A 24,420-nucleotide genomic window follows, 5' to 3' on the forward strand; every position below is an offset into this window, starting at 1 on the left:
GAGCACCTTCCCAAATTTGAGATAGTCTGACCCCACAAAATCAAAACTAATGGTGCATTCGGGTGCTCCTAGTTATCTTGTGAACTCAAATTTGAGCCCTCATAGTGCAGAGAAATTGAGTGGTAGATGTTCAATGACACCTTAACAGATTTTTTTTTGTAAAATTTACTTCAAAACATGATGGACACCTGGCAAAATATGTATCAGTTTAATAGCAAATATGTCTATATAATTTCCATTTTCTATAACCCCTTGTGATTAACACCAAATCCTGGCTGATAATACAAATAGATAAAAATACAAAATGACACATGTGCTATCTATTTTATTTTATATTTACCAGTAATTGTTGACAACATAAAGACTTTCCTGAATCCTGAGTGTGGATTATGGGATACTGAGGGCTGCAAAGGTTGTGCCCTCCAAATTTAGGCAAAATAAGGCTGCACATCCAGCCTCACTTTGAGAAGACTTTAAGTTTTGACAAGCTTGTCAGCCTGTTATGATGTATTCAGTTTAGAAATGTTGACTTCAGAGGATGTGGCCCGATGTTCGGATGTACCTTCTTTAAATATTGATGGTAGAAGGAAGATATTACAACACACTTAAAAGTTCTGTTAAACTGAATATCATACATTATGCATCATATCATCACATCATGGAATATACAATGTATTAAAATATGCAGTAGATGCTGATGGGGTAAACTTCAGGCAGGATTTTTCACATTATTGCATGGGTCATGCTTTTCATATGCAGGTGCATCGTGGGATCAAAGGTGTAGTGAGGGATCTGCAAGGCCGCGGAATAGCAAACGCCATCGTCTCTGTGGAGGGAATCAGCCATGATATTCGCACAGGTACAGTACCACATGTCACCTGGTATTTATGTATAATTTAAACCATTAATTGTTCATTTGAGGTAGCAACATAAACAAAATAAACATGTTCACTTCAAAAATCTGTTCAGTTTAAGTTTGTCTGGACACAAACAGATGTCTGTTTTCCAGCATGTGAATATTTTCCCCTCCATCTCTGAGATTTTATGTGAGTAAGCTGAGATTTAGCAATCAAAGCAGCAGAAGCTACCTCAGGGCTGTGACTCGACTGTCTGTACACTTGAGCTGATATTCCTCAGGAATGAGTCACTGTTACAGTGAGTTAGCATTCCAGTGTAAGAAGGAATAGAAAGCCTAAACAAAAGCAGCTGATGTATTTCACTACAGCCGCAGGTACGAGTCTCAGTCAATTCACAGTCATAGCCAGCTTCTCCAAGACCTTCTGCTCTGAATTTTACTATCGATTGTGCGTCCTCAAGGCAATCTCTGCTGATGCCTAAAAAATGCAGCCTTCAAAGCCAAAGCAGTTTTTTACTTAGAGCGTGAAATCGAATGTCCAAAAGGACATTAGCCATTATTATTCCTGGAACTAAGTATAAGTCACCGCTTCCTCTCAGAAATCTTGCTACTCTCAGTTGCAGTCAGTAAAGATTTAAGGCTTTTTATTTTCAAAATGGTACCTTTTCAGCTGACTTCAGTTTGCTTTGGAACTGTATGAACCTTCAAAAACATTTGTGAAGGAATTGTCCTCTCACTAATGAAACAACCACAGTCACCGAGATGACAGCAGTGCTACTGATATCTGATCAATATCTGAGCGACGTTTTGCCAGACTCAGAATTAAGTAGCTCATTAGCATTTTATATTAAAGCCTTTTCAGGAAACAATTAGATCCCCTCCTGCCATCCGAACCTAAGTTATGTGAGCACAGATGTCCGTGTGTTACTGTTTGGATCGGCTGCAGATCAGCAGCAGAGACAGACCTGCCATCATACTTTATTTGTCTCAGTGGGCGTTCAGACGTGTCAGGTGGGTGTCTGTATGACGGGAACGAAGCAACGCTGTCATTTTGTGAGTGACTCAAAGGCTGAAAATACACCACAAGCGCATTTCCCAGATCACATAAAGGCAGCGATCAGTGGGGAGAGACCAAGAAAATGTAACATGACAAAGCAGAGCTATTTTTAAAAATCTAAATGGGAATACAGAGCACTACCTTTTTCAGAAGTAGAACACAAAGAACTCTCTAACTTTGTGATGCTTGCTTTTTGCCACTGCTTAGTAGGCTGTTTAGATACAGCTTTCTAGGACAAAATTTGCATATTGCTGCTGATGCACAAATAACGAGTAACTTCAATTATGCTTGTTGTGATTTAGCCTAAATTGAACATTTACATGGTCTTTTATTGGTACAACCCATAAGGGAGCAAAATCCATAGAAAGCTGTTTCACCTGAGAGAAAATACAAATAGTTTAACCAATTATTCAATTATTTTTGGTTTATATTTACTGTACACTGACAACAGAAAATAAAAAAACATGCTCATTGTACATGTATTCTCTCTGTAATATAAGTAAACAGGAAAACTGTACTTCCTACAGAGTAAATCCCCATCTGGATCACAGTTCATTAATTACCCATAACCTCTATCTCCTGAGATATTAGAGAGATTTAACATTTAGGTTTAGCATTTACATAACATTAAATAAATCTACAAGAAAAGATAGCTATGACAATCTGGTTTTATGTTATATGTGTAAAAAAATAGGTGGGAAAACATAAATTCACAGTTGAGCACAGCAGCTAAGGAAAAAATGGGTTTTTTTGGAAATATGGTTTCTGTTTACGTTCAGCATTACTCAAGCATTTAATATATTTCATCCCATTTGATTCCTCATAAAACATCTGGAAAGACATTTTTTAAGTACACTTACATGTGCGGCCTTGTTTGCATGAGAGCAAACCAACGGGGACGTACATGTGAAAGCATTGTTCCATAAACAGTGCTGCTAGTGGTCAAACATTCCTCAGGGTACCTTTAACACCATCAAGGAAATCACATTTTTGCTGTCTTCCAGCTGACCTAACTTATCACCTTGCTGCTATGTGATATTCAAGGTGAGTCAGTACATTGTGACATCACTGTTGTGGCTGATTACAGGTGCAACAAAGCTGAGTACAACCAACAACACCTGTCAGTGATGTCTCACAGAGGGCAGTGAAACATTGCTTTTCAGCCTAGTGTTGAATTACACATTGAGGTCACTGTGGAGTCATTAAACCCAGTCGTATTCAAGTCTGTATCGGGATTGTTACAGATGTATTTTACAGGACCTGAAAAAATGAAGTCTTTCTTGTGAGGAGGAAGATGAGAACAAGGTTTTACTGTGTTTTTATACTGTGTGAACTCAATCAATCTGAATCAAACTGAATCTATTACAAATTTCATGCTTGACTAGTATTACTTCTACAAGAGGAAACTGAATTAGTTTAACAGTCCACTCTGGGTATAATATAAGTTATTTTTCAGTTTATATATTGGACTTTGTGCTTAGATCACTGTAACATTACATTAAGATGTGATAGGATTAGTATTAGTGGATTAAAGATTTACATTAACTGTAGCCTCTATGGCTGGTACACAGAAAGCACAGGCAGCCCGTTATTTTTAAATCAGTCCCACCATTTTCAGTTTTTACCATCCGTTTGTGCTACTGAAGATGTTTAATGCTATTGCCATGGCTATCTGCCAAAAACACGACTTAAAAAAGATCTGATTTCTTTTTTATGTTATCAGGGGACTCAATGTGGCAAAAATTGTGATGTTAGTTTGAGCATGGAACACTTTCCTTCCATTGGTGCCACGTAAAACCTAACCACAAAAGTGCAAAATATTTATTAGCCGTTTTGTGTTTGTGTGTGTTATCAGCTGCTGATGGCGATTACTGGCGCTTGCTGAACCCCGGAGAGTACAAAGTAACAGCCAGGGCTGAGGGCTACAGCCTTACCAGTAGGAAGTGCGAGGTGGGCTACGAGATGGGCGCCACCAGGTGCGACTTTACCATCGGCCGCACCAACCTGTCACGCATCAAAGAAATAATGGAAAAATTCAACAAGCAGCCCATCAAATTGCCCCTCAGGCAGCTCCAAGCTCGCAGGTCCAGAGCAAGACGTCTGGGAACATAATGACTGTACAAGGAAGCTGGAGGAAGAATTAAAAACAAACATCTGCTCTCATCAGACTGGGTTGAACTCCAAGCCTGGGTTTGGACCTCTGTCAGATTCCTTCATAGTGCTGTCAGTGGAATGGCTGTTTGGAGAAAATGTGGATTAATTTAAACGGGATGATTTATTTGTTTTGTTTTGTTTCATCCCAAGACATAAGCTCTGTGTTCACTGTCATCTCAACCTTTTTATTTTTAATATCCACTGTAAACGTTTAAGTTTTTAATTCCATCAAAGGCTAAGTTTATGTTTATGACCACTCTTTTTCAATGTATATGAATATTACCATTATTCCTTTGATATCAACTATAAATATTGATATTGCAGAATTAAAGAATTTTGTCAGAACATTATTTTTGTAAATAAAAGAAAACTGAAATACAGTGTTGGGGTAACAGTAATGTATTACTTTTAGCAGTAACAAAGTAATATAATGCGTTACTATAAGGATTTTGGTAATATTATTACAGTTATTATGTCAAGTAACGTGTTACCACCTGAAATTAAGTGTGTATTTGTTTTTAAAGAAATCATTCCCACCGTGCACCACTCCACCGCCAGAAAAAAATATAATAAGAATTTCAAGATGTCGAACTTCGACGGCTGAGATGGCTGCAGGCTCTGCGTTTTCGAGATGGGTATACTCCCACTACTTTCAGTTTATCAAAGAAAAGAACATAACAGTCAAGTGCAATCTATGTCAAGGCTGCTATGAAACAACATTACACTCTTCCATTTTATATTGCCTAGTCATCATCTGTCTGTGGTTATTTTGGTGAAAATAATGCAAAAGTAGCAAGTTACTCTACACAGACAGCAGTATATTGTAAAGTAACTTATTACTTTCAGATGAAAGTAACTAGTAATATATAAGATATTACATTTTGAAAGTAACTTGCCCAACACTGCTGAAATAGAAATCATACATGAGGAAACGTACGTGTCTTAGCATCTACTTTCAGCTACTGTGAGAAATGGCCATGACTGTCATTATGTACATACTTATTAACTTATGTAACACAGTTATGTAAACCATTACAAAAGCTTTATTACCTGCACTTCTACAATTTTTCAATTCTTGTGGACTCAGTGACTTTTTGTGTGTCATTGATTAGTTTTTTTTATACACGTTGCTCTTGGCAAGTTATTAAATAAAGACTATGTTTGCACAAATTACTTGAATTTCTTCAACTGCTCTTGTGGAATCATGTGGATTTTACTCACAGTTTGCACTCTGGGAACCAATCAACCAATCAATTAGCTAATTTTTATTTTTATTCAGTAAATGCAGTTCAAAAGTGTCGGTAACACTTTGTTTGATGGGCCTGGAATTTTCAAATAATAAAAGAACTACATAATTTGGTACTAATTATAGGGAAAATAGTCCCTAAAGAGTCTTTTAATCAGTGCACAGCCCGTCAGCCAAACTGAAAAGCATAAATGTTAGACATTTTCATCTACAGGCAATAATAATAATAATTAGTATAATAATACAGGAAATTACAGACCGTAAAATAATCTGCTACCGTGAAAATATTTGGAAATTACACACCACATTGGTGGACTCAGGGGAAGTCCACCAATGTCTTTGTCCCCCCCCCCCCCCAATTTAGTTACTAAAGCTCATTTGTAACATTATGAAATGACAACATGTATATAGTGCAAGAGTAAAAAAAAGACTCTTCTTCTTTCATGATTTCATTTTTTAAGGCCACGGGGAGGCTGCAACTCACCCTAGCATCCGTTGGGTGGAAGGCACCCTGGATAAGTCATCATGTCTGCACAGTGCTAACACATATTGACAAGCACTTATCCTCGAATCCACAGGCAGTTTAGAGTTTTTTCGCAGGGGTAACTCCACACTGAAAGGATCAGGAATTAAAGCAAGGTCATAACCTGATAAAGAAAGTCAAAGCATTTGCAGTAGCAGGTGATTTACTTGTTGGTTATTTGTATGATTAATTAAAAAAAAAAGTCTGATTTTATATTCACTCTTGCTTGATTGAACATCCCTGATGGAAAATAAGCTCCATTTCATTTCCATAACTCAGCTGTAATCACTGTGGTTAATTTTAAGCATCATCTCATTTGATTTCTGCAGTAGTGAGATTGTATCTTGAGAGTGTCGGGGTGGAAAGGCTCTAATTATCAGAGCTCTGCCGGGGCTTTTACAGATCACTGGCTTATTCTGACAACAACACCAGCCTTTCTCCCCTCTGGCCAACATGCAATTACTGTATAGGAAGACTTTAACCTCTTATCTCCTCCTACAAAGGTTATTGAACAGAAGCTCACACACCTGTCATCATCTCAGAGCACTGAAGAGTATAATACGTATAGTATCAGAGCTTGTTAATATTACTATGTTTTCTGCAGCTCTGTACCATGGCCAGTGACTGTTTTTAGATTTTAACTTACACCTGCAACTAACAATTATTCTCATTATTGATTAATCTGTAGAGTGTGTTTTTGATTTATCGATTAGTTTTGTCTGTAAAATGTCAGAAAATAGTGAAAAATACCCTTTATAATTTCCCACTGCTGAAGTTGACATCTTCAAATGTCTTGTTTTGTCTGACCAGCAGTAAAAAAACCCAAAAACATGTGGTTTACCACCACAGAGGACAAAGAAAACCTCACATTTGACAAGCTGGAACTAGCAAATGTTTGGCATTTTTGCTTAAGGAATGACTAAAACAGTTATGAAAGTAGTTGCTTCAGATGATTCATTTTCTGTTGGCTAATCGTTGCAGCTGTACAAGAGATAAATCAAAATAAGCCTTCATTTTTTTGCTGTCACTGTTAATCTGCTGTGATATGGTTCTTCTGTTAAGAGCAGGGACTGATTGCTCCCTTGTTGGTGCATTCAAGGGAAGTCCAACATACAATAATTGGATTTGCATTCGGGCTGTTGTTATGCTATGGACTTCACTGATTGAGCTAGAGGTAAAAGTTAAAGTTCGCAAGCCTTACATCAAAACTTTCATCTATTTCAGTCCTGTATAAGCTGGTAAGCTAGCACGACAAGGAGGAATGAGAGAGCTACTGGATGTTCGTTATATGAGTTGAATAATGAGGCCTTTGTAATGCTGTGTCAGTTACAATCAACATTAGCTTACCAACATTTTGCTAACATTAGCTACATGTGTCCAACATCAATATAACATCAACTCTACAACACTGTTAAAACTTTTTCAGAGTCTGAAGTTTTCATCCACTTTCAAATGCTGCACCATGTTGACTTCAGTTAGGGAAGCAAAAAACAGTGCAAACTGCAGGGAGTGTGAATAGTTCAGGGGGTCTGGGAGCAAGTGTTCAAAACAAAAACATAGCTGGGCCAGCTTTGCCTTTTTTGAGAGTTTGATATTTCAGCATCCATTGAAGACACAAACTGAAATTGATCCGCAACACCTACCAGATCCTGTTCTAAAATGTTTGTAATTTTCCTCCAGAACTCACTTCAATAATACTGATTACACCCTTTTTCTTTTCTGTGTTGGTGTAGAGATGTGGACAGTAGATATGTTTCAAATACCAGATGTGAGAGATTTGAACCAATTAGCACAATTCAGAGTGTACAGCAAGTTGTAAATCCCAGATAAATATACTTAATACTACGATATCTTGTGCTGGTTTTGTGTAAAACAAGCCACACATTTATTGAAAAAGTGAAAAAGGTAGGTCTGTTCAAAAACAGTAAGAATTTATAAGACAAACTGAGGTTCAAACTTCTCCCATATGGCCTGCAGAAGATCCCTGGAAGTGAAGGTGGGTGTGGACCGAGGTGGGACAAGGGAGGGGGTTGTACAGTGTGTAGGGTGTGCATTGTAGCCGCTGTGGCCTGCAGCTGTGATACCGTGCAGATGTGTGGGAAGACACAGCCACAGGCTGACCTTGCCAGCAGTTGAAAGGCCAATGCTTCTTCAGAAGTTGATCCAGCCTTTGAAGTGTTAGAGTGCTTGCCTGGATATCACAGGAGTGAGTCGCCATGCAGCGTTGGTAAACCGGCGCTTAACCTCGCTCGCCTCTGCTACTCCGGAGCATCGGAGACAGATTAGATTCTCTGCGGGTTTGATGGACATCAAAGACCACAACCAGATCAGCATAGACAGGAAAGGTGGTAGAAAAAGTTTGGTCATTTCTGGATTGATGAACTAAGCTTAGCCATATATATGGAAAAACATTTTACTCATATAATACTGCAAGCTGTACTTCTCTAGTGTAAAAACATACAAGTTTTGAACTGCAAAACACACTTATAATAATGAGTCATTGTTGACATTCAGTGTTAAATTTTGCTTCTTTATGAGCAAAAGACAGAAATGTTTCAATGGATTTTGATTTACTTGTTTCAACTAAAATTCAGGAAATTCCAGTTTCATACAACCTGGGTCTAATTTTTGTAGTTTTGGACATCCTTCACTTAAGTAATCATAACATTGTAGTCAACAAAGTAATTGCTTCAGTCTGGGAATGTGGCAACGCTGCATGAAAGAAGTCTAATGGAGCAAAAAACACGACCAGTCAGATCATTGAACAGGTTTTGAGCTAAATGCTAACAGCAGCATGCTAATACACTCTGACAATGCTAACATGTTGATGTTTAGCAGGTACAATGTCATTGGTTTTTCAGCTATTTGTTCAAAAGTGTATCCAGAAGTATTGGACAAATAAAAATTTTCATAACAGCCCAGCCAAAAGTTGTTGAGACATTTCACTCAAAACCACAGAGGTCAACCTTCTGGTGGCACTAAAGGAAAAGTCACCAAACTCTTAAGGATCTCCTGGGATCCATGAACATCTAAACAGAGTTTTATGTGAATCCATCTGGCAGATGTTGAGATATTTCAGTCTGGACCAAAGTGGAGAGCTGACTGACCAACAGACAGACATCACCATCCCTCGGGCCATGACATTTACGTTTATTCACTTGGCAGATGCTTTTGCCCAAAGTGACATCACTCCATGTTCCGCCTGACACAAGTGCCACAAGGTTATAGGTGCTCAAAGTAACACCTAAGTGCATTGCAAATGACATTTTTTGAGCTATAGATAGATCAGGGAGGGCAGAGAGAGTATATTACATAAGTACTCTTGGTCTTCAAATGATTTTTGAAGACAAAGGTACTCTGCTGACCAAATTGAGTAACTACATTATTAGATATTTCATCAGGTAGCTAAAAATAAGATCTAGATTGTAATAAAACAAAACGATCCTTTAATATTTGTGAATATTAGGTTAGGGAGGTAATTCCAGTTATAAGCAACATGTGAGTTTTTGAAACAAGTTGATGACATTATAAACTATAAACTGACTGTTTAAGGTGAAAAAGCTAAGACTAAAAGTTAAATGTCTAGATAAATATTTCTGTTCTGTGCGTCAGGTGTTTTTATTAAACTCTACAACAAATCCTGACTAATGATGACAAAAACATGAATAACAACTGACTCAAGCAACAAAAATGGAGGCCGCACACAGAATTACAAACAAAGGAACTTAATAAACATGAATAAAACTCAAACCAGTAGTGAAGAGGGCACAGACCAGTAGCATGTGTAACGTATGAGTGAGTGAAATTGTAGTGCTGTGTGGGAGGCTGCCGGGAAGTCAAGAGAAGAAGGCGATGACCCGGTGAGACAGTCTTTTTAAACTCAAGCAGATCCAGCACAGATGTTACAGGTTTAGGTAACGAGCAAGCCAACTCCACCCACCAGCAGCCTGCAAAACAGAAGCGAAGCAGACCTAAGGGCAGGCATCACACACACACACACACACACACTGGTCCACATAGGAGCTCTGGTTTTGGTCAAATGTGACAGTGCTGATACATGGGGGCTTTTGATAATGAGATTAGGTTAAACAAATAATGATTTCTACAATTTATCCACATGCTGTAGGCTAATAATCCATTATAAAGGCAACTAGAGTGCGTACCCCCACCATAGCTTTACAGTCCTCTAAATTTGTTATATTAATAACATTAAATCTGCATGTAAAACATCCAGGAATATGAGGGCTTTGTACAAAGACAATTTGTAGTCAGACTACAGTTAGACTATCAGTGCAATACCATCAAATTTTGCAAGATCACTCACAGATGGTATGTGTGCGTGTCAGCTACATCTTGTTATAGTCACACAATGTGTGGCGACCAAATGTAGAAAAATCATATCAATCTGTTTGACACTAATTTTCAGGCATATCCAAATATATTTAAGGCCCTGCACACCCACACAGATGTCACTTATTCTGGTTTTACTCATTCTGGCAGATCTGTGCTCAGGTTAAAGTTGAAGCAATGCTGAGAATTACTGTTTGAGAGGTAACCAAAGTTCATTTACTTAAAATAATAATGAAACGATGCAACAAAACTAATAGGAAAGTAAGGGAGATGCCAGTAAAGCACAGTCTGTACAGTTTGTGGTTATTGCCAATAAATGAGAGGTTCACACTTTTTCGAGTCTGTCTTAAAACAATATTCAGGTGCCCCAGTGAACAGTGAAACAGGTTTTTCTTGCTGTTATCATTCATGTTCATACTGGCCATTAGACGATCTCTTCATAATGCATTTACAATATAAGTGACGGAGAACAAATCCAGTCCTTGTTTTGTGCAGAAAAAAATGTATTTAAAAGTTTATGGGTAGGGTCCAAATTAATCAAATCAAGTGGATATCTTCCAAAGTTTTTGGAAGTCTTTTTATTGCCAAATTCCATCTTTTTGTTACGATCCCTCCACCACATCTCAACAGGGAAACACAAAGAGGGAATCTTAAAAAGACAGTAACTTTGGAAGATATCCACTTGATTTTACTAACCAAACTTCTGCTGAAGCTTCATATTAGCTTCAGATAAACTTTTAAATACATTTTTGAACAAAACTCGGCCTGTGGATTTTGTCCCCTATCACTTACATTGTAAATGCATTTTAATGGCTAGTAATAGCAGGAGGAAGAAAAACTTGTTTCAATGCACATATGGACATCTGACTGTTGTTTAAAGACAGACTTGAAAAATTGTGAACCCTCATTTAAGGTATGATTATCATTAAGCAACCAAAACAGTTGGTTAAGGTTAGGTAATGATTGTGTTTACAGTTAATAAAAGTTTGAGGACACAAGAGGACACAAACTCCAATCTTCTGCATGAAAGTCTGACATGCTACACATCATTACAGCACCCAGACCTCCACATCCTCACTTTTCACTTCGCCACAAAAATGACACACTCCTTCCTGCGAAAACTGGCACCTATGGACACAATTTCTAGGAATACTGGGCTGTCTGAGTGAAAACACCTGTGAGGGTGTACCATGGGTTTTGAAGATTAGTGAAAAAAGGTGGTAAAGGGGCATGGCCTACACTGAGAGATTCATCTCAAAAGAGGGAATCCATGAAGATCTTCTCAGTTGATGTAATGACACTTCTGAGCAGCATTCACACATACTCTGTCACAATAGCATGCCAACAATGTGCGTCACACATTTTCTAGTACACACAGTCAAACAGGAAGCGTGTGGTGATATATGGGAGAGAAACTGAAGACTACAAGTTGTATAATAAACACCACATGCTCTTTGTTCATTCATATGAGAGGTAAATAGTCATTCCAGATTCCCCATCACAATTTTCACAAATTCACCTTCACGTACATGTCATTCAGATGGAGAGGCTTGTTAACCAAAACTCCCAAATTGACGTTTCTTGGGGTTTTGCGGGTTTGCATGGAATACAACACAGCATTCAGAGATCAGTTTGTCCGAGATTTGCAGAGTCCTTCGTGCATTTTGATATTCTTGTGGTTTCTGCAGAAAAAAAAAATCAAACACAACATTCAGTCTTTGCTATCACTGGCCTTTTCATACCCTCTGTTTTTTTTGTCTTTGAGACTTTCCAAGTACTTATCAGAAATATGTTATTCTACTCTCAAGTGACTGTTGTTTTACCATTGAGATAAATGTGTCATTTTACATTAACCTCATAAAAGAAGCCAAAGAGTATAGCTTTACACACATGTTCAGATATATTATTTCAATGCATTAAAAAAAATCATGGGCTTTACAACAAATACCTTGGGAACACCTAAAGCCAGCCTCTTTTGCTTCCTGGTTCTGAGTCAAAGAGTTATGAAGAGGAAAAACGACAAACATTCCTTAGTTTTACAGAAGAAGGTGTCCACTTTTCACTTTGAGTTGTGGTTTATTCCTCACCCAGAGGGACCAGTTGACCGAGTGGGTTAAGGCCAACCATGATTAAGCCGTGTGTTACGGTCAATGCCACCCACCTGAGGATAATCACTGGCTCCTCCTGGGGTGTGAATCAGTGTGTAGAATCTCAGTCATTTACAGCCAAGGCCGTCTCAGTCAGCTGCTGATGTTGTTTCATTACCACCTGCACTGTGGTGTGAACAGAAAAATAGCTTCCCTCTGGCTCAGACTGATTGCAGGTGGAAATAGTCTGAATTGCAGTGGATACAAAAGCTTAAACTCATATCACTCTTGTCAAACTCTCCTGTATTTTCTCTTCCTGCCCCACACCAATTTGTTCCTCAAAAAATCCAAAAAGGATGAAACAGGTAATCATGACACTGATTTATCACTCTATTGTAGATACGGTGCAGCAGCAATTAATTGAGCCAGTGTTGTCAGTGCAGACATGGCTTGAAATAGCTTTTGCCTCTGTACCATGAAACTCCAAAAAATATTAACACCAAATTTCAAAAAAACAATTATTGCATACATATTCTTTAAAAAGAAACTACACTTGTCATATTCATTGTAAAATTTCATAGTAAATTTTGAACACCTCATAATTTGAACCAAAAAAACAATTATTTTGTTTGCATTCAACAACACACAGTATCTTGCTACAGTATCTAAGTATCAAGTATCTAAGATAAATGTCTGAAACCCATGTATGTTTGAATATGGACAAAAAATGCAATGGCTGAATAAGAAAAACAAGAAAACGTCACCATTTTCATAACACATATGTAACATTTACAAAAAAACCCCCTCAAAACTCAAGCAAATATTATACAACACAACATTTTCAGAGGACACTAAAAAAATATATTTGCTTGGACTAAGCAGCAACTACCACCACTTGAGGCTGAAGCCAGTGTGGAAGTACCTTTAAGTGCCACTGATGGCCAGTAAGTTAGATGCTGGCTCCAAAAATCCCCAGCTCCAGTTGACTCCCATTCAAAATTCCTTTTGGAAATTATTGTTCTGTCAATAAGATTTGATGTCTGCCATGTTTGTCTTGGATGCGTCAGAGTTTCTGTTTAAAGAATAAGTTTTATGTTACGTGATTACCATACCTGCCCTGTTAGCACAATTTAGCTAAAGTAGCTAACATTAGCCCAAGTGTGCACTAGTTGTTGTCGTAAACTAGTGTTCGCTTCAGTCCGAGGTAGCGGGATGTGTTTCCAGAGTGTGAAAAGGCAAAACCCTGCACTCCTTATTTAGAAAGTCCTGGCTCCAAGTGGAAAAGATGATACTGACCTTAAGTTGCAAATCAAACTGACTCTAATGCAATCCAATGGATGATGTCGCACCTCGCTAGATCTATCTTTATACACAGTCTATGGCTTGGGCATGCGCGTTAATTCTGTTGGAAAATGACCAACATTTATTTTAGTTTTACCTTATGTTTCTGAAGATGTTATGTTAATCATTAGTGTGTTCATCAATTTTAAGTGTTCCTTGGAAACCTCCACAGTAACTTATGTTTTTGTATTATCTTGTGTTTTCCTGTTTGCAGTGCTTTAGTGTATGCTGCATATGGATTTTACAGCTCATCAAATTAGTTGGTGTGTAATTTTCTTGTGTTTTAATGTATTTTAATACAAGGTGGTGAATCTTTTTTCTTCATTTGTTGTGTTTTGTCTACCTGTCTGTAATTTTCTTCCCCCTAGTAGTCAAAAAAATGCTAAATGCAGCTTTAAATGACAAGTTTCCTCTGAGATACATCATTAATCACAGCAGCGCCAGACAATAAGTCTACAGTTTACTTTAATCATCATGGTCAAAATCTGAAACAGTCATTTTCTTCATTTTCACCAAAATTACAGATATAATTACCAACAAAACTAAATATCCTCAATTCATCATCAACGAATAGAATAAACAGTCATCACTGTCATCACCACCGTCATCTGTTTGTCATCATAGCCATCTTTAGCAGCAGCAGCAGCAGCAGCATCGAGCCAACGTTTAATAAATTAGGAGTTACATAACTAAATCAGTTTAACAAAACACTTCAGGCAATCGAGTCAGTCACCATAACAAAATGAGGTATATTACACTCAGTTCATTGTCAGCTATCAACAACAGTTAAAACTTCTTTGCATTTGAAGCAGCACATTCTGTAACACTCAAACAAATACAGTGTTGTCATAAATTACATGTACGTATATTAAAAGACACAAAAATACTTTTCACGTTGTCATTTATGTAAATCTGTCAACATACACAGTTTCATGTTTAGCTTCTTTTTTTTCACCAATAACCATAGTCATCATTTATGAGAAAAATAACTACTCTACGTCAGTGCAAAACATCGGCGAGTGATAACCATGTAAAGCAGAAATAGGGTACAGAAATACAGAGGCAGATTCTGGGTAATGTTAATGAACAAAAGTGAATAAGGCAATGATTGATTCTATTTATATTGTTCAAGGTATCCATATGCCATCAATGGAAATATTTTATACCACAATATATTACAGAATTTAAGGCATTGGTTGTCTTGGAGTGTCATACAGTACTACACAATGCATCATTTGTCCAAGACAACAATCTCTCCTCTGTATTAATAATCATGAACTCATGGACACAAGATGAAAGCAAAAAAAATATATTAAGTGGTAATTACATGATGATTTAAAGTCAATATTTTATTTATGTTCTCTAATGTTTTTGAGAGAATTAACTGCAGCTACTAATATTTGGCTCACTGGGCATCTTAGATCATTTTGGCACTGTGTGTTCTAACTGTAGATACATGCAGTATCTCACTGTTGGCCGCTTGCCCTTGCATGTACATTAGTCTAATGTACTTCTAAACTTTATTTTTGTCTATAAAATAATATTTCAACATGCATGATATTCTGTATATTCTGTTATCCGAACAAAACACCTTAATCTACAGCATGTCAAAAGCCCTCTGATACAGAGCTGCCTGTCTTCTGATACAGAAAAAAAACAGATATACTAGATACAACATGTAGTGGGTTAGATAACACTAACTCAGTCAAGAGGGCTCTTGGGCTTAGACTTATCTTTAGGAAACGTCTGGATACTACTATACCATACTACATAATGGGGATAAAATATACACTGTGTGTATGTATTCAATGTAACAGTAAAATGGGGGTACTGGCAACGTTTATAGCTATCCATCTCATTAAAAAATATATACGTTGGTAATAGGTTGACAAGTTTCTTTCTTAAAAACACTGTTATAATTTTCATGGCTATATTTGACTATAAAGATGGAGATTTAGTTATATAAACATTTCTTGGAAGCAGAGCTGCTCTGGAAGCAAAATGATTTAAATGGCAGCTGAAGCAAACTAAATTCTGTCTGTTCTAGTTCACTGAAGATTAGTCTGTTTGACCCATGACCAGTCTACCTTACAGTTCCCACTCTGAAATGTTTTATAGATTGTGGGGAATTAAACAGACATAGCCTACATGTACCACATTACACTATCTATTCAAACAGGCATAGCTTTCTAGTTTTAAATACATATTGTAATGGGAAGCTCTCAATACAAAACACAACTAAGATGTCAGTAATGATTTTCATAAAATACCAACTTTGGTGATGACACCTTTAACTAGCATCCTTTACTGGAGCTTGTAAACCCCCTAATGAACGTTTCCCAGGGATATTATCCTAGCAATAAATACATAAATTATCAATAGTTTTGCCTTGCTCCTTATAGTGAAGGAGGTTATTTCATGGGAAGTGCAGTTATGTTTCACACAGGCTGTGCCCTCCAGCTGGACTCTAGACCCAGTGAAGGTGTAGGCTCACAGGTTAGAGGGTCTACAGCCTGCAGAGATTAAAGATTATAATCCATAACCATCATTACATCCATTTTACATGATTCTGTGCCAAAGCCTCTTCAAAAATATAGCTGATGTCTTGTAATTACATGTGCACCTACATAAGCGCGGGATGATTTTCAACAAAATCTATTGCTTTGACATGTCCTGTTATGTTTTTGGAATATCGCACAAGTCACTTCTAGAGGTAGAAACTATTGGATCAGAAGAGACAGTTCATATAATATATCATCTAGACTTTGCACTATTAACTTAAGTATTGCAATCCAGCCATACTGAGGATATCTTCTATCTATCTGTTTCTATCTATCTATCTATAAACTACTTAGCTTAACCAACCCTCCACATTCATACTAGCCTGCAGCTAATGGCAAGCTAGTTCAGTAGCCTGCGAACTTTCCAAGAATGCTTTGATCATAAATTGTTGGACAAAAGAGGTAATATTTTAAGTGATCCGCTTTATAGCATAGTTTAGATATGATGACCTGTTTTTGGGACCCAGCTATGCAGTTTGCACAGTTGTTGAGCAATTAACCTTGATTGTGTCTTGCGTCCTAACTGGTATTAATATGTTCTACAAATGCAAACTGATTGTGTTGTGAAAATATTTGTGACAGAGTTGCCTACACAAATATTACATTCTGTCCAAAATGTCAGTTACATGTTACTGTATGGTACATGTTAAATGTTAAGAGACCGAAAGCAGAAACTATTTTGTTAGCAAAAACATTATTTCTGCTTCCAGAGTTGCTTTGTTCTACGAATCATTTGTATCCAAATGTGCCTCGCATGGACACCTGTCATTGCTACAAAATATCACATGATGTCATAAGTTTGCATGTGATCACCCTGCAGAGCAAAGGAAAACACAGATGTTTTCCTTTTCAGTCCATCTTGCTCAAAAGCACGAGAAAGCACAAGCAGTCTCTAGGGGATGCTCATCTCTGTGAGTATAAACCCAGGCAAATACTGTACAGTCAATCACGCTTCACTTGACTAAACAACCTGAGGGGCACACGTCAGTCATGACAACAAAGGCAGTCGGTTTGAAGGCCCATTTTACCCATTAAAACTCTGCATGGCCGGGTCAGTAAGTCCTTCAAAATGGGTGATGAGAGCACAAACGATGGAAACATGTTAATACACATAAAAGACAAGAATCCATTAGAATCTTAGTTTTTCTGTTAATTGGCCCTAATACTACAAGGCAATATACTAAAAAATACCCTACAAATGTGTTTAATTGAGAGTGTGTTTTGCCTCATCAAATCTGAAATCACCTGAGCCGAACTGTATGGTTTCATCTGTAATACAATTAGGGGACTCGGTTTTGTATCAAGTTTTGGTTAGGCTAGTTTTCAGTGCTACATACAATGTGAACACATCAACTTGTCACTTGCAAACACTTTGCACAGACTATAACAGACATACAGCCATTCCCTATCCTTTTTTTTTTTTGAAAAGATAATAAGAATACATATTATAGTAATGTAAAAACAAACAGTTGTACTGTAAAATCCATATCATGTCAAATCTCAAAGCTACATTTGATAAAATAATGAGGCTATGAACTGTCCGTTCTTCTTGGGTGAGCACATCTGTCTCTCCAGGTGGATGTGAAATCTGCTGTTGCTCATTGTCCTCACAACAAGTTCACTGCACTAATGTGCTGTTCTGGGCACTCAGTATGCAAGCACAGTGGTATTCCTGTGCCAGGATTTGCCCTTGTCTGAAGTGACTATTTTTTTGGCGTGTCAGACCAAATTCAAGCAGACGTGGACAAGAACAACCAATATTTGTCTCCAATCGATGATAAATCAGCTTCATATTTCCCTGACAGTTGCCAGGTCAACCCTCAGACCGTATCCCATCAGTCCCGCTCTCTGTCACTCTACCGTCGCTATGCTGTTGACTTGACTTTCGTGCACGCGCCCTGATGCGTTCAAGGAGCTACGCTTCAGCAGCCTGTTGGTGATGTCAGCGCACGTCTTCTTGTACTGGTGTCGGAGCAGAGAGTACACGAAAGGGTCGCAGGCTGCCTTGCTGTAAGCTAAGCACTTGGAGACAATTCCCCAGTGAGGGTTGATAGGCACCGCTGGAAATAACTCCACGATCCTGCAGGCAAGCAGAGAGGGTGGAGTGTGAGAGAGGGAGCGCGGTGGAAAGGCAAGTTAACATGCTGGAAAAGACATGCATGCCCTAAGCTTATTATGCAGAAATAGAAATACATTTGCAAGACATTTTTGCCCATAACATCATTTTTGTTCATTGGGAGCAGGGTGCCTCTTCTACTACTGTGTAATTATTTGAAGTACCAGAATTTATTTCAGCAAGAGTCCTCTTTACTTTATTCTGTTTTTAGTTATTGTTTGCAGTCACACACAAGATATATAGGTAGCTGTCAAGTGAAACTACATGAAGAGTTTCCTCCTCTGTCTCTCATGTGTGTGGATGTACAGCATCATCTCATTTTCATTTGTGGCCGGCAGCATTTCATGTCAGAAAAGGGAGAAGCAGTGCCACTGATTGTTATTTATTGCATTAAGGGCTAAGAGTTAAGCAGAAAACCTTAATGGACAGCAGACACTGATTTCTGCATCCTTATGATCTTCTAGCAGTCCGCAACTGAAAAATATTACCGTGTACTTAAGATACTCTATATATGATTGACAGGGGCCTGTTGTCTTAATCTCAAAGTAGCTGATCTCACTCATGCTCATAAAGACATAAAAGTCGGTGCTTTCACACAATTTTCTGTTAAGTGTAGAGTTATTTTACCGTACATGTTGTCATAAAAGGTACTAAAATAAAATTGCTGATCCTCCAGTCTTGCACTTTGTATGATTACTTCCACAATCAAGCCCTGTCAGCACGTTAACACTGGCCATACATGGGCCAGTCGCCATCACTGGTATTTGCCCACAGACGCCACAGCAACAGAGTTAACAGGAGGTTAAGTCAGCTGCCACCATGCACAGCAGGGCTTTTACTATAAACAATTATGTGTGATAACCCTAACAACTAGTGAGCATCAGAGAGGCGGAGGAAGAGCTTTTAGTGTAATACATTCAGGTTGTAATTAGGAAACTGCCATTTACAGAATGAGAGCATGTACAGTGTTACTACGGTCATTCATTACTGACAGTTTACTGGTAACAACAAACTATCAGTGTTCTTTGTGTGAGTGGATGAAAAACTCAATTTTAAAGCCTTGAATGGCTTTTAATTGTGACATAATGGTTTCATTTCAGACGTGAATTTGAAGATCAACTTCTTGAAATGTATATGTTTTTAAATATGTACTTTTATCTCCAAGATACAAGTCAGAGAGTGGTCAATATTAAGTAAGATACATGGGCAGTTATTTAAAGAAACTTTTTCTCATTTGGTTAAAAATATATCTTAAAGGATCAGTTCACCCAAATTGCCAAAAACATATTTTCCGACTTACTATACATACTGTATGATTTTACTCACTTACTGGTATTCAGCCATGCATACTTTGGTTTTATTTGGCCTGAGAACCTTTTGTGATATCCGTCCCTGAGATTTTTGTATTTTGCATAAGTAGGGCTGCAACTGACAATTGTTTTCATTATCAATTAATCTGCTGATTATTTTCTCAATTAATAAATTAATCATTTTGTCTATAAAATGTCAGAAAATACATAAAAATACGTGTTTCTTAAAGCTTAAAGCAATGTTTTTAAATGTCTTGTTTTTTCTGATCAACAGTCCAGAATCCAAAGATATTCAGTTTACTATCATGTTTGACACAGAAAAGCTTCAAATTCTCACATTTGAGAAGCTGCTTTTGTTTTTTAAATTACTAACACACTCATTTGATTATCAAGATAGTTTCCAATTCATTTTCTATTGATCAACTAATCATTTGCAGATACGAACAGTGAGAACTGAGAGAAAAGTTTTTTGTAAAGAAAATGTTTACGTCTGTTTTATAATTTTGCTTTTTTGTGTTCTTTCTGATATATCTATGACATTTAAAATAATGTTTTACATTAGAATGAATGAATACGCTCCTGTGTTTGTGCACACCACATTCTTCGTTATTCTTATGTCCTCTGTGTGATTTCAACTTACATTAACTTACTTACATACAAATGAAATTCAAAACTTCTAACACATCCACTCGCACATCACTTGTGTCTCACTCAATAGGCCTCATTTGACATCCTCTTTTTCTCAAGTGATTGATGCGAGTGGATACTTCCTAACAAACTGAGATGCACCCAACGAACTTGAGGAGAAAAGTGCTAATGCAGCAGCAACAGCAGAGCAGAGGCATATTACTTATCACAAGGTCAGCCAATCTCATCTTCCAACTCAGGCCGGTGTGGAGAGGGAGCAGAGAGGAGGCAGGGAAGAGGAGGAGGAGGAGGAGGAGGTGGTGGTGGTGGTGGTGGTGGGAGGTTGACTTGACAGCAGAGGAGGGAGGTTTGGGGGATACCAGCAAAATAAAAAGAGCTGCTGCGTACAATGCAGTGTGGCAGCGTGGTTTCCCTCTCACCCCTGGGTGTCTCTCCTTCACTCACCTTGTGATCACATAGGGAGCAAAGCAGAGCATGAAGGTGCCGATGAAGGTGCTGATCTTCCTTGTGGCTCTCTGCCGTCGCCTCCTCTGCTCCTCCAAGCAACGCTGGCGAACACTGGCAACACAGACAGTTCAGTGCGTTTATAAGCAGTGGGACACACTTGGGGAAGACTGTAAAGTGTCTCTACAAATCTAATAAAGGCAGACAGGAGTGAGAGAACTCTTGTTATAGGAGGAGCCAGCAGAGGCTGAGCTGACGTGTAGCATCACAAAATAATTGATTTATCACTCTAATTTAATACATAGTGAGGATCCCCGCTTCACGAACTACAGTTTTAATACCGTATGCAAGTGTGACTTTGTGTGTGAGCCTGAATGCATCATGGCTATGATGTCATGTTGGCACACTGCTTCAAGTCATAATTTATATTATGTAGGTCATCACTGTGAGGAGTTAGAACACCAGCATGCACAATACTGCTCTATAACGTACACTGACACACACACACACGCACAATATTGGTTTATGGATGCAAAGTAAAACAATGACTTTGGTGACATTTCAACACAATCCCCTCTGAATACTGAGGATACAATTCAAATGTCAGCGCAAAGCATCCTTAACTGTACTGTTATACCCACACAGAACAGTGTCATTTCAGGCTTTACAATCAATATGAAAAGCAATGATGGCACCAACTGCTCCTAGACAAAATACTTTTTCTCCCCATTTTGATCAGAGCAGCTTTGTACAGTTTGTTCTTTTTCTAGTTGTTCTCTTCTGACTGAACAGTCTGAAGTTGCCTCATTGTTTGCTTTGGATAATGTGAATCTGCACTGCAGATATAAGGTCAGTGTTAAGAGGTGCATGCTGCAGGGAAGAAACAAACTAATAATGAGTTAAAGGAGCTCACCTGGGGTGTATATCCACCAGCAGCACCAAAGTTTGCATTGTAATAACGTCGATCCTCTTACAGTGAAACCTTGCCACTTTAAGCACTTTGAGGTATGTGACACACAGCACTATAAAAGACAGCAGAAAGGTGAAGGAGTGGAAAAAGACGGTGAAGATAACAAACTGGGTCCGACTGCTCGCCCTCGGGTTGGACAGGGTGCAGGACGCGTAAAGGCGGTGGTATCCCACCCAGGAGAGGCAGGTGGCCACCGTAGAGAAGGACATGGAGTGCGCCCACGTGTACCCGAGCACAAAAGCGGCGTCTTTGTGGCGCATTTTGGAGTGGTACCTCAGGGGGAACACCACGGCGATCCACCTGTCGATGCTCAGAGCTGCCATGCTCAGCATCGAGTTGGTGGACAGGAAGGTCTCCAGGAAGCCCACGATCTGGCAGAAGCCGTCACCTCCCGGCTGAGCCTTACTGACAAGTCCCACCAAAGTGAGCGGCATGTTGGACACGGTCAGCAACAAGTTGCAGAAGGTGAGGTTGAGGTTGAACAGACCGGGGACCTGCTTGCGGATCTCCGGGTTATACAGAAAGCAGATCAGCACCAGGATGTTGGACAGCAACGACACTATAATAATCACAACCACCAACACAGAGAGAATTACCTCCGCAGTGTCCATCCTGTGGCTCCCGAAACTCACTTATCCCTACTTTTTGTGCGCATATCCATTCTTGGTTTGCAGCTGCAAAATGGCATTAATCACCCATAGCCGTGTCCATGCATCCCCAGATCTCTCCACCGGTGGAGATCCCCTTTTTCTCTCCTCACTACATTGTCTCTGTACACGAGCCAGCAGAGATGATCAGGAGGATTCCGGCATGACAAGAAGTATGTTAGGGGATTCGTTTGGTCGATCTCCCCCTTTTCCCACAAACTACAGGAAACAACCTCTCGTGCCAAAGCTGCTCTATTCTGGCACTGCGTCTTGCAGTGGGGTTTTGTCGTCCTGTGATGCGCTCTCGAGGCATCACCCCTCCGCACACACTTCACAGTGTGTGGGCTACTTGATCTCTCCCCCGTCTGCTCTGAGAAACAGTAAAAGACAAAGAATGTTGATAATAGTTAAGTGGGGATTCCTAAAGATTAGAGAGAGTTCTCTTCTTTTCACATGATCCAAATTATCCTTGCAGAAAAAAATGAAACAGACCTAACAAGAAATAACATAGCAAATAGGTGTTTTTTAGAACACTACTTTTAGAAATCATGTATTATGAATTTCACATGCGTTTAATGACCATCATTGTTTCAGATCTGCAGGGTGTATTTCTTCTTTTCTGCATAGACATAAATACAATACAGACAAACTGTCACACATTGCACAAAACAGTACAGACAATATGCAGCTAAGATGCATTTGAATTTTCAAAAAACAAAACAAAATGATGCAAATGCATTTGAATCTTAATTAATTAATCTTTCTGGCTCATCTAAAATCAACTATAAAACCTTGTTTTGGAATCAAACTTATCTGATAGATAAGAGTCAATGTAATTTAGTGGTTTCAATGCTTTGAACCATTATTGTATCCCAGCAACATCTCTTCCCCTCATGCTTACTCAGATATCTTGATTAAGTCTGCTTCATCAGATTGATAAGGAGCAACATCTTCCGTTCCCCTCCCTGGAAGCCGGATGATGACGCCCCCACACTATGCTGCCCCTCTGGACTTGAGTGTGGAGAATTTTTCCTCTGAAGCGTGGGACTCATCGGAGTGTGCTGCGGCACGTGAGCCACTGAAGGCGCTGGAGCAGGGTGAGGTGGTGGTTGTGGTTGCTACAAGGGGGGAGGGGGGTTTGAGTGTGTGTGTGTGTGTGTGTGTGTGGGCGGAAAGAGTTATTGTTACTGCAACACACATGCACGTGCAGGGCTGTTGTATTTGACTGTGGAGATGTGATTCTGTGCAGGCCGCTGTGTTCTGTTCACTCTCTCCTGGGTGGCGAAAGGTGAACAGGAACAAGGGGGGAAAAGTGAGATCTTTTCAGAAAGTGAGGCTCATTAAAATGCTGTTATGGTGGCTGTGGAGTATATGGGCTGATGTTTGCTCTTGATGCAAAGAGAAGGCAGCTGCAGGGTAAGGACAGACAACCCTGCCAGCTGCTGGGTGTTATTAAGCTGAAATGCAGCTCCATCTTGGCCCCGAGTAAGGATTTGGCTATGATGGATGCATTTCCAACATTATACTTTCACATGTGATGGGGCGATCAGCCTCTGGAGAAAGGCACACTCGAGAGCTGTCACGCAAGTACTTGTGCAGCTCTCTCCTGTCAGTTCAGAGGCCTTATCAGCAAAGAACCACCAGTTGATCTGTTACAGGTGCGTTTTTTTGTAGGCATCGCTCTAATTATTTTTTTAATAATTAAATGACAGCTCACCAGACAATAATGTATCTAAAAATACCACTTTGAGATGACTGAGTGATATGGATGGATGTGTATGGATGAGGAGATTTTGTTGTTGCTGGCCAAATTTTCTTTAAAAAAAAATGACTGAGATTAATATTTTTACTGAAGATGTATCAGTCAGAACAAAGCCACACAAACATCCCCATTAAACATCATGCCACATTAGACAGACGTGCATGGAAATAGCTGTTGATAAATATGAATGCGGTTTTGCAAAAATACAGAATGTCCTTTCATTCCACCTGAAAGAGCCATTATTTGCGGAGGGTATTATGTCTATGCAGATCCATGTAAATGAGGCCTGATTCGAAGTAGACACATAGGCTTTGACGCCTCCTGGCCCCAGGTAATATCACCTTGAAT

The 24,420-nt window shown here is 38.9% G+C and overlaps 2 protein-coding genes and 1 long non-coding RNA gene across 5 annotated transcripts in view; 1 reads left to right on the plus strand and 2 right to left on the minus strand.

Moving 5' to 3' along the window:
* cpxm2 (carboxypeptidase X (M14 family), member 2) overlaps positions 1–5,232 on the plus strand; it is a 31,521-nt gene extending 26,289 nt beyond the window's left edge. Inside the window, exons 13-14 of the mRNA XM_067576317.1 lie at positions 760–859; positions 3,769–5,232. Coding sequence (XP_067432418.1) covers positions 760–859; positions 3,769–4,025 — 357 coding nt within the window. The 3' untranslated portion in view covers positions 4,026–5,232. The remainder of the gene's footprint in view (positions 1–759; positions 860–3,768) is intronic.
* A 2,454-nt stretch (positions 5,233–7,686) lies between these two features.
* Positions 7,687–12,341, minus strand: LOC137172404 (uncharacterized). Of its 3 annotated transcripts, none has more exons than XR_010924971.1 (4): positions 12,135–12,341; positions 11,716–11,868; positions 9,610–9,783; positions 7,687–8,127 (listed from the first exon to the last, which is right to left on the minus strand). It is a non-coding gene; the product is annotated as an uncharacterized lncRNA (long non-coding RNA). The 3 variants fall into 3 exon arrangements; XR_010924970.1 differs by having other exon boundaries at positions 9,588–9,783; XR_010924969.1 differs by lacking the exon at positions 7,687–8,127 and having other exon boundaries at positions 8,965–9,783.
* A 1,721-nt stretch (positions 12,342–14,062) lies between these two features.
* On the minus strand, positions 14,063–22,695 carry LOC137172432 (G-protein coupled receptor 26-like). Its single transcript, XM_067576853.1, has 3 exons — positions 21,607–22,695; positions 20,694–20,807; positions 14,063–18,255 (listed from the first exon to the last, which is right to left on the minus strand). The coding sequence occupies exons 1-3, from the start codon at positions 22,272–22,274 to the stop codon at positions 18,027–18,029; spliced, it is 1,011 nt and encodes a 336-aa protein (XP_067432954.1). The 5' UTR covers positions 22,275–22,695; the 3' UTR covers positions 14,063–18,026.
* Positions 22,696–24,420: the final 1,725 nt, after the last annotated feature.

The sequence above is a fragment of the Thunnus thynnus genome, chromosome 20 (assembly GCF_963924715.1).
Source record: "Thunnus thynnus chromosome 20, fThuThy2.1, whole genome shotgun sequence".
NCBI classification, from domain to species: Eukaryota; Metazoa; Chordata; class Actinopteri; order Scombriformes; family Scombridae; genus Thunnus; species Thunnus thynnus.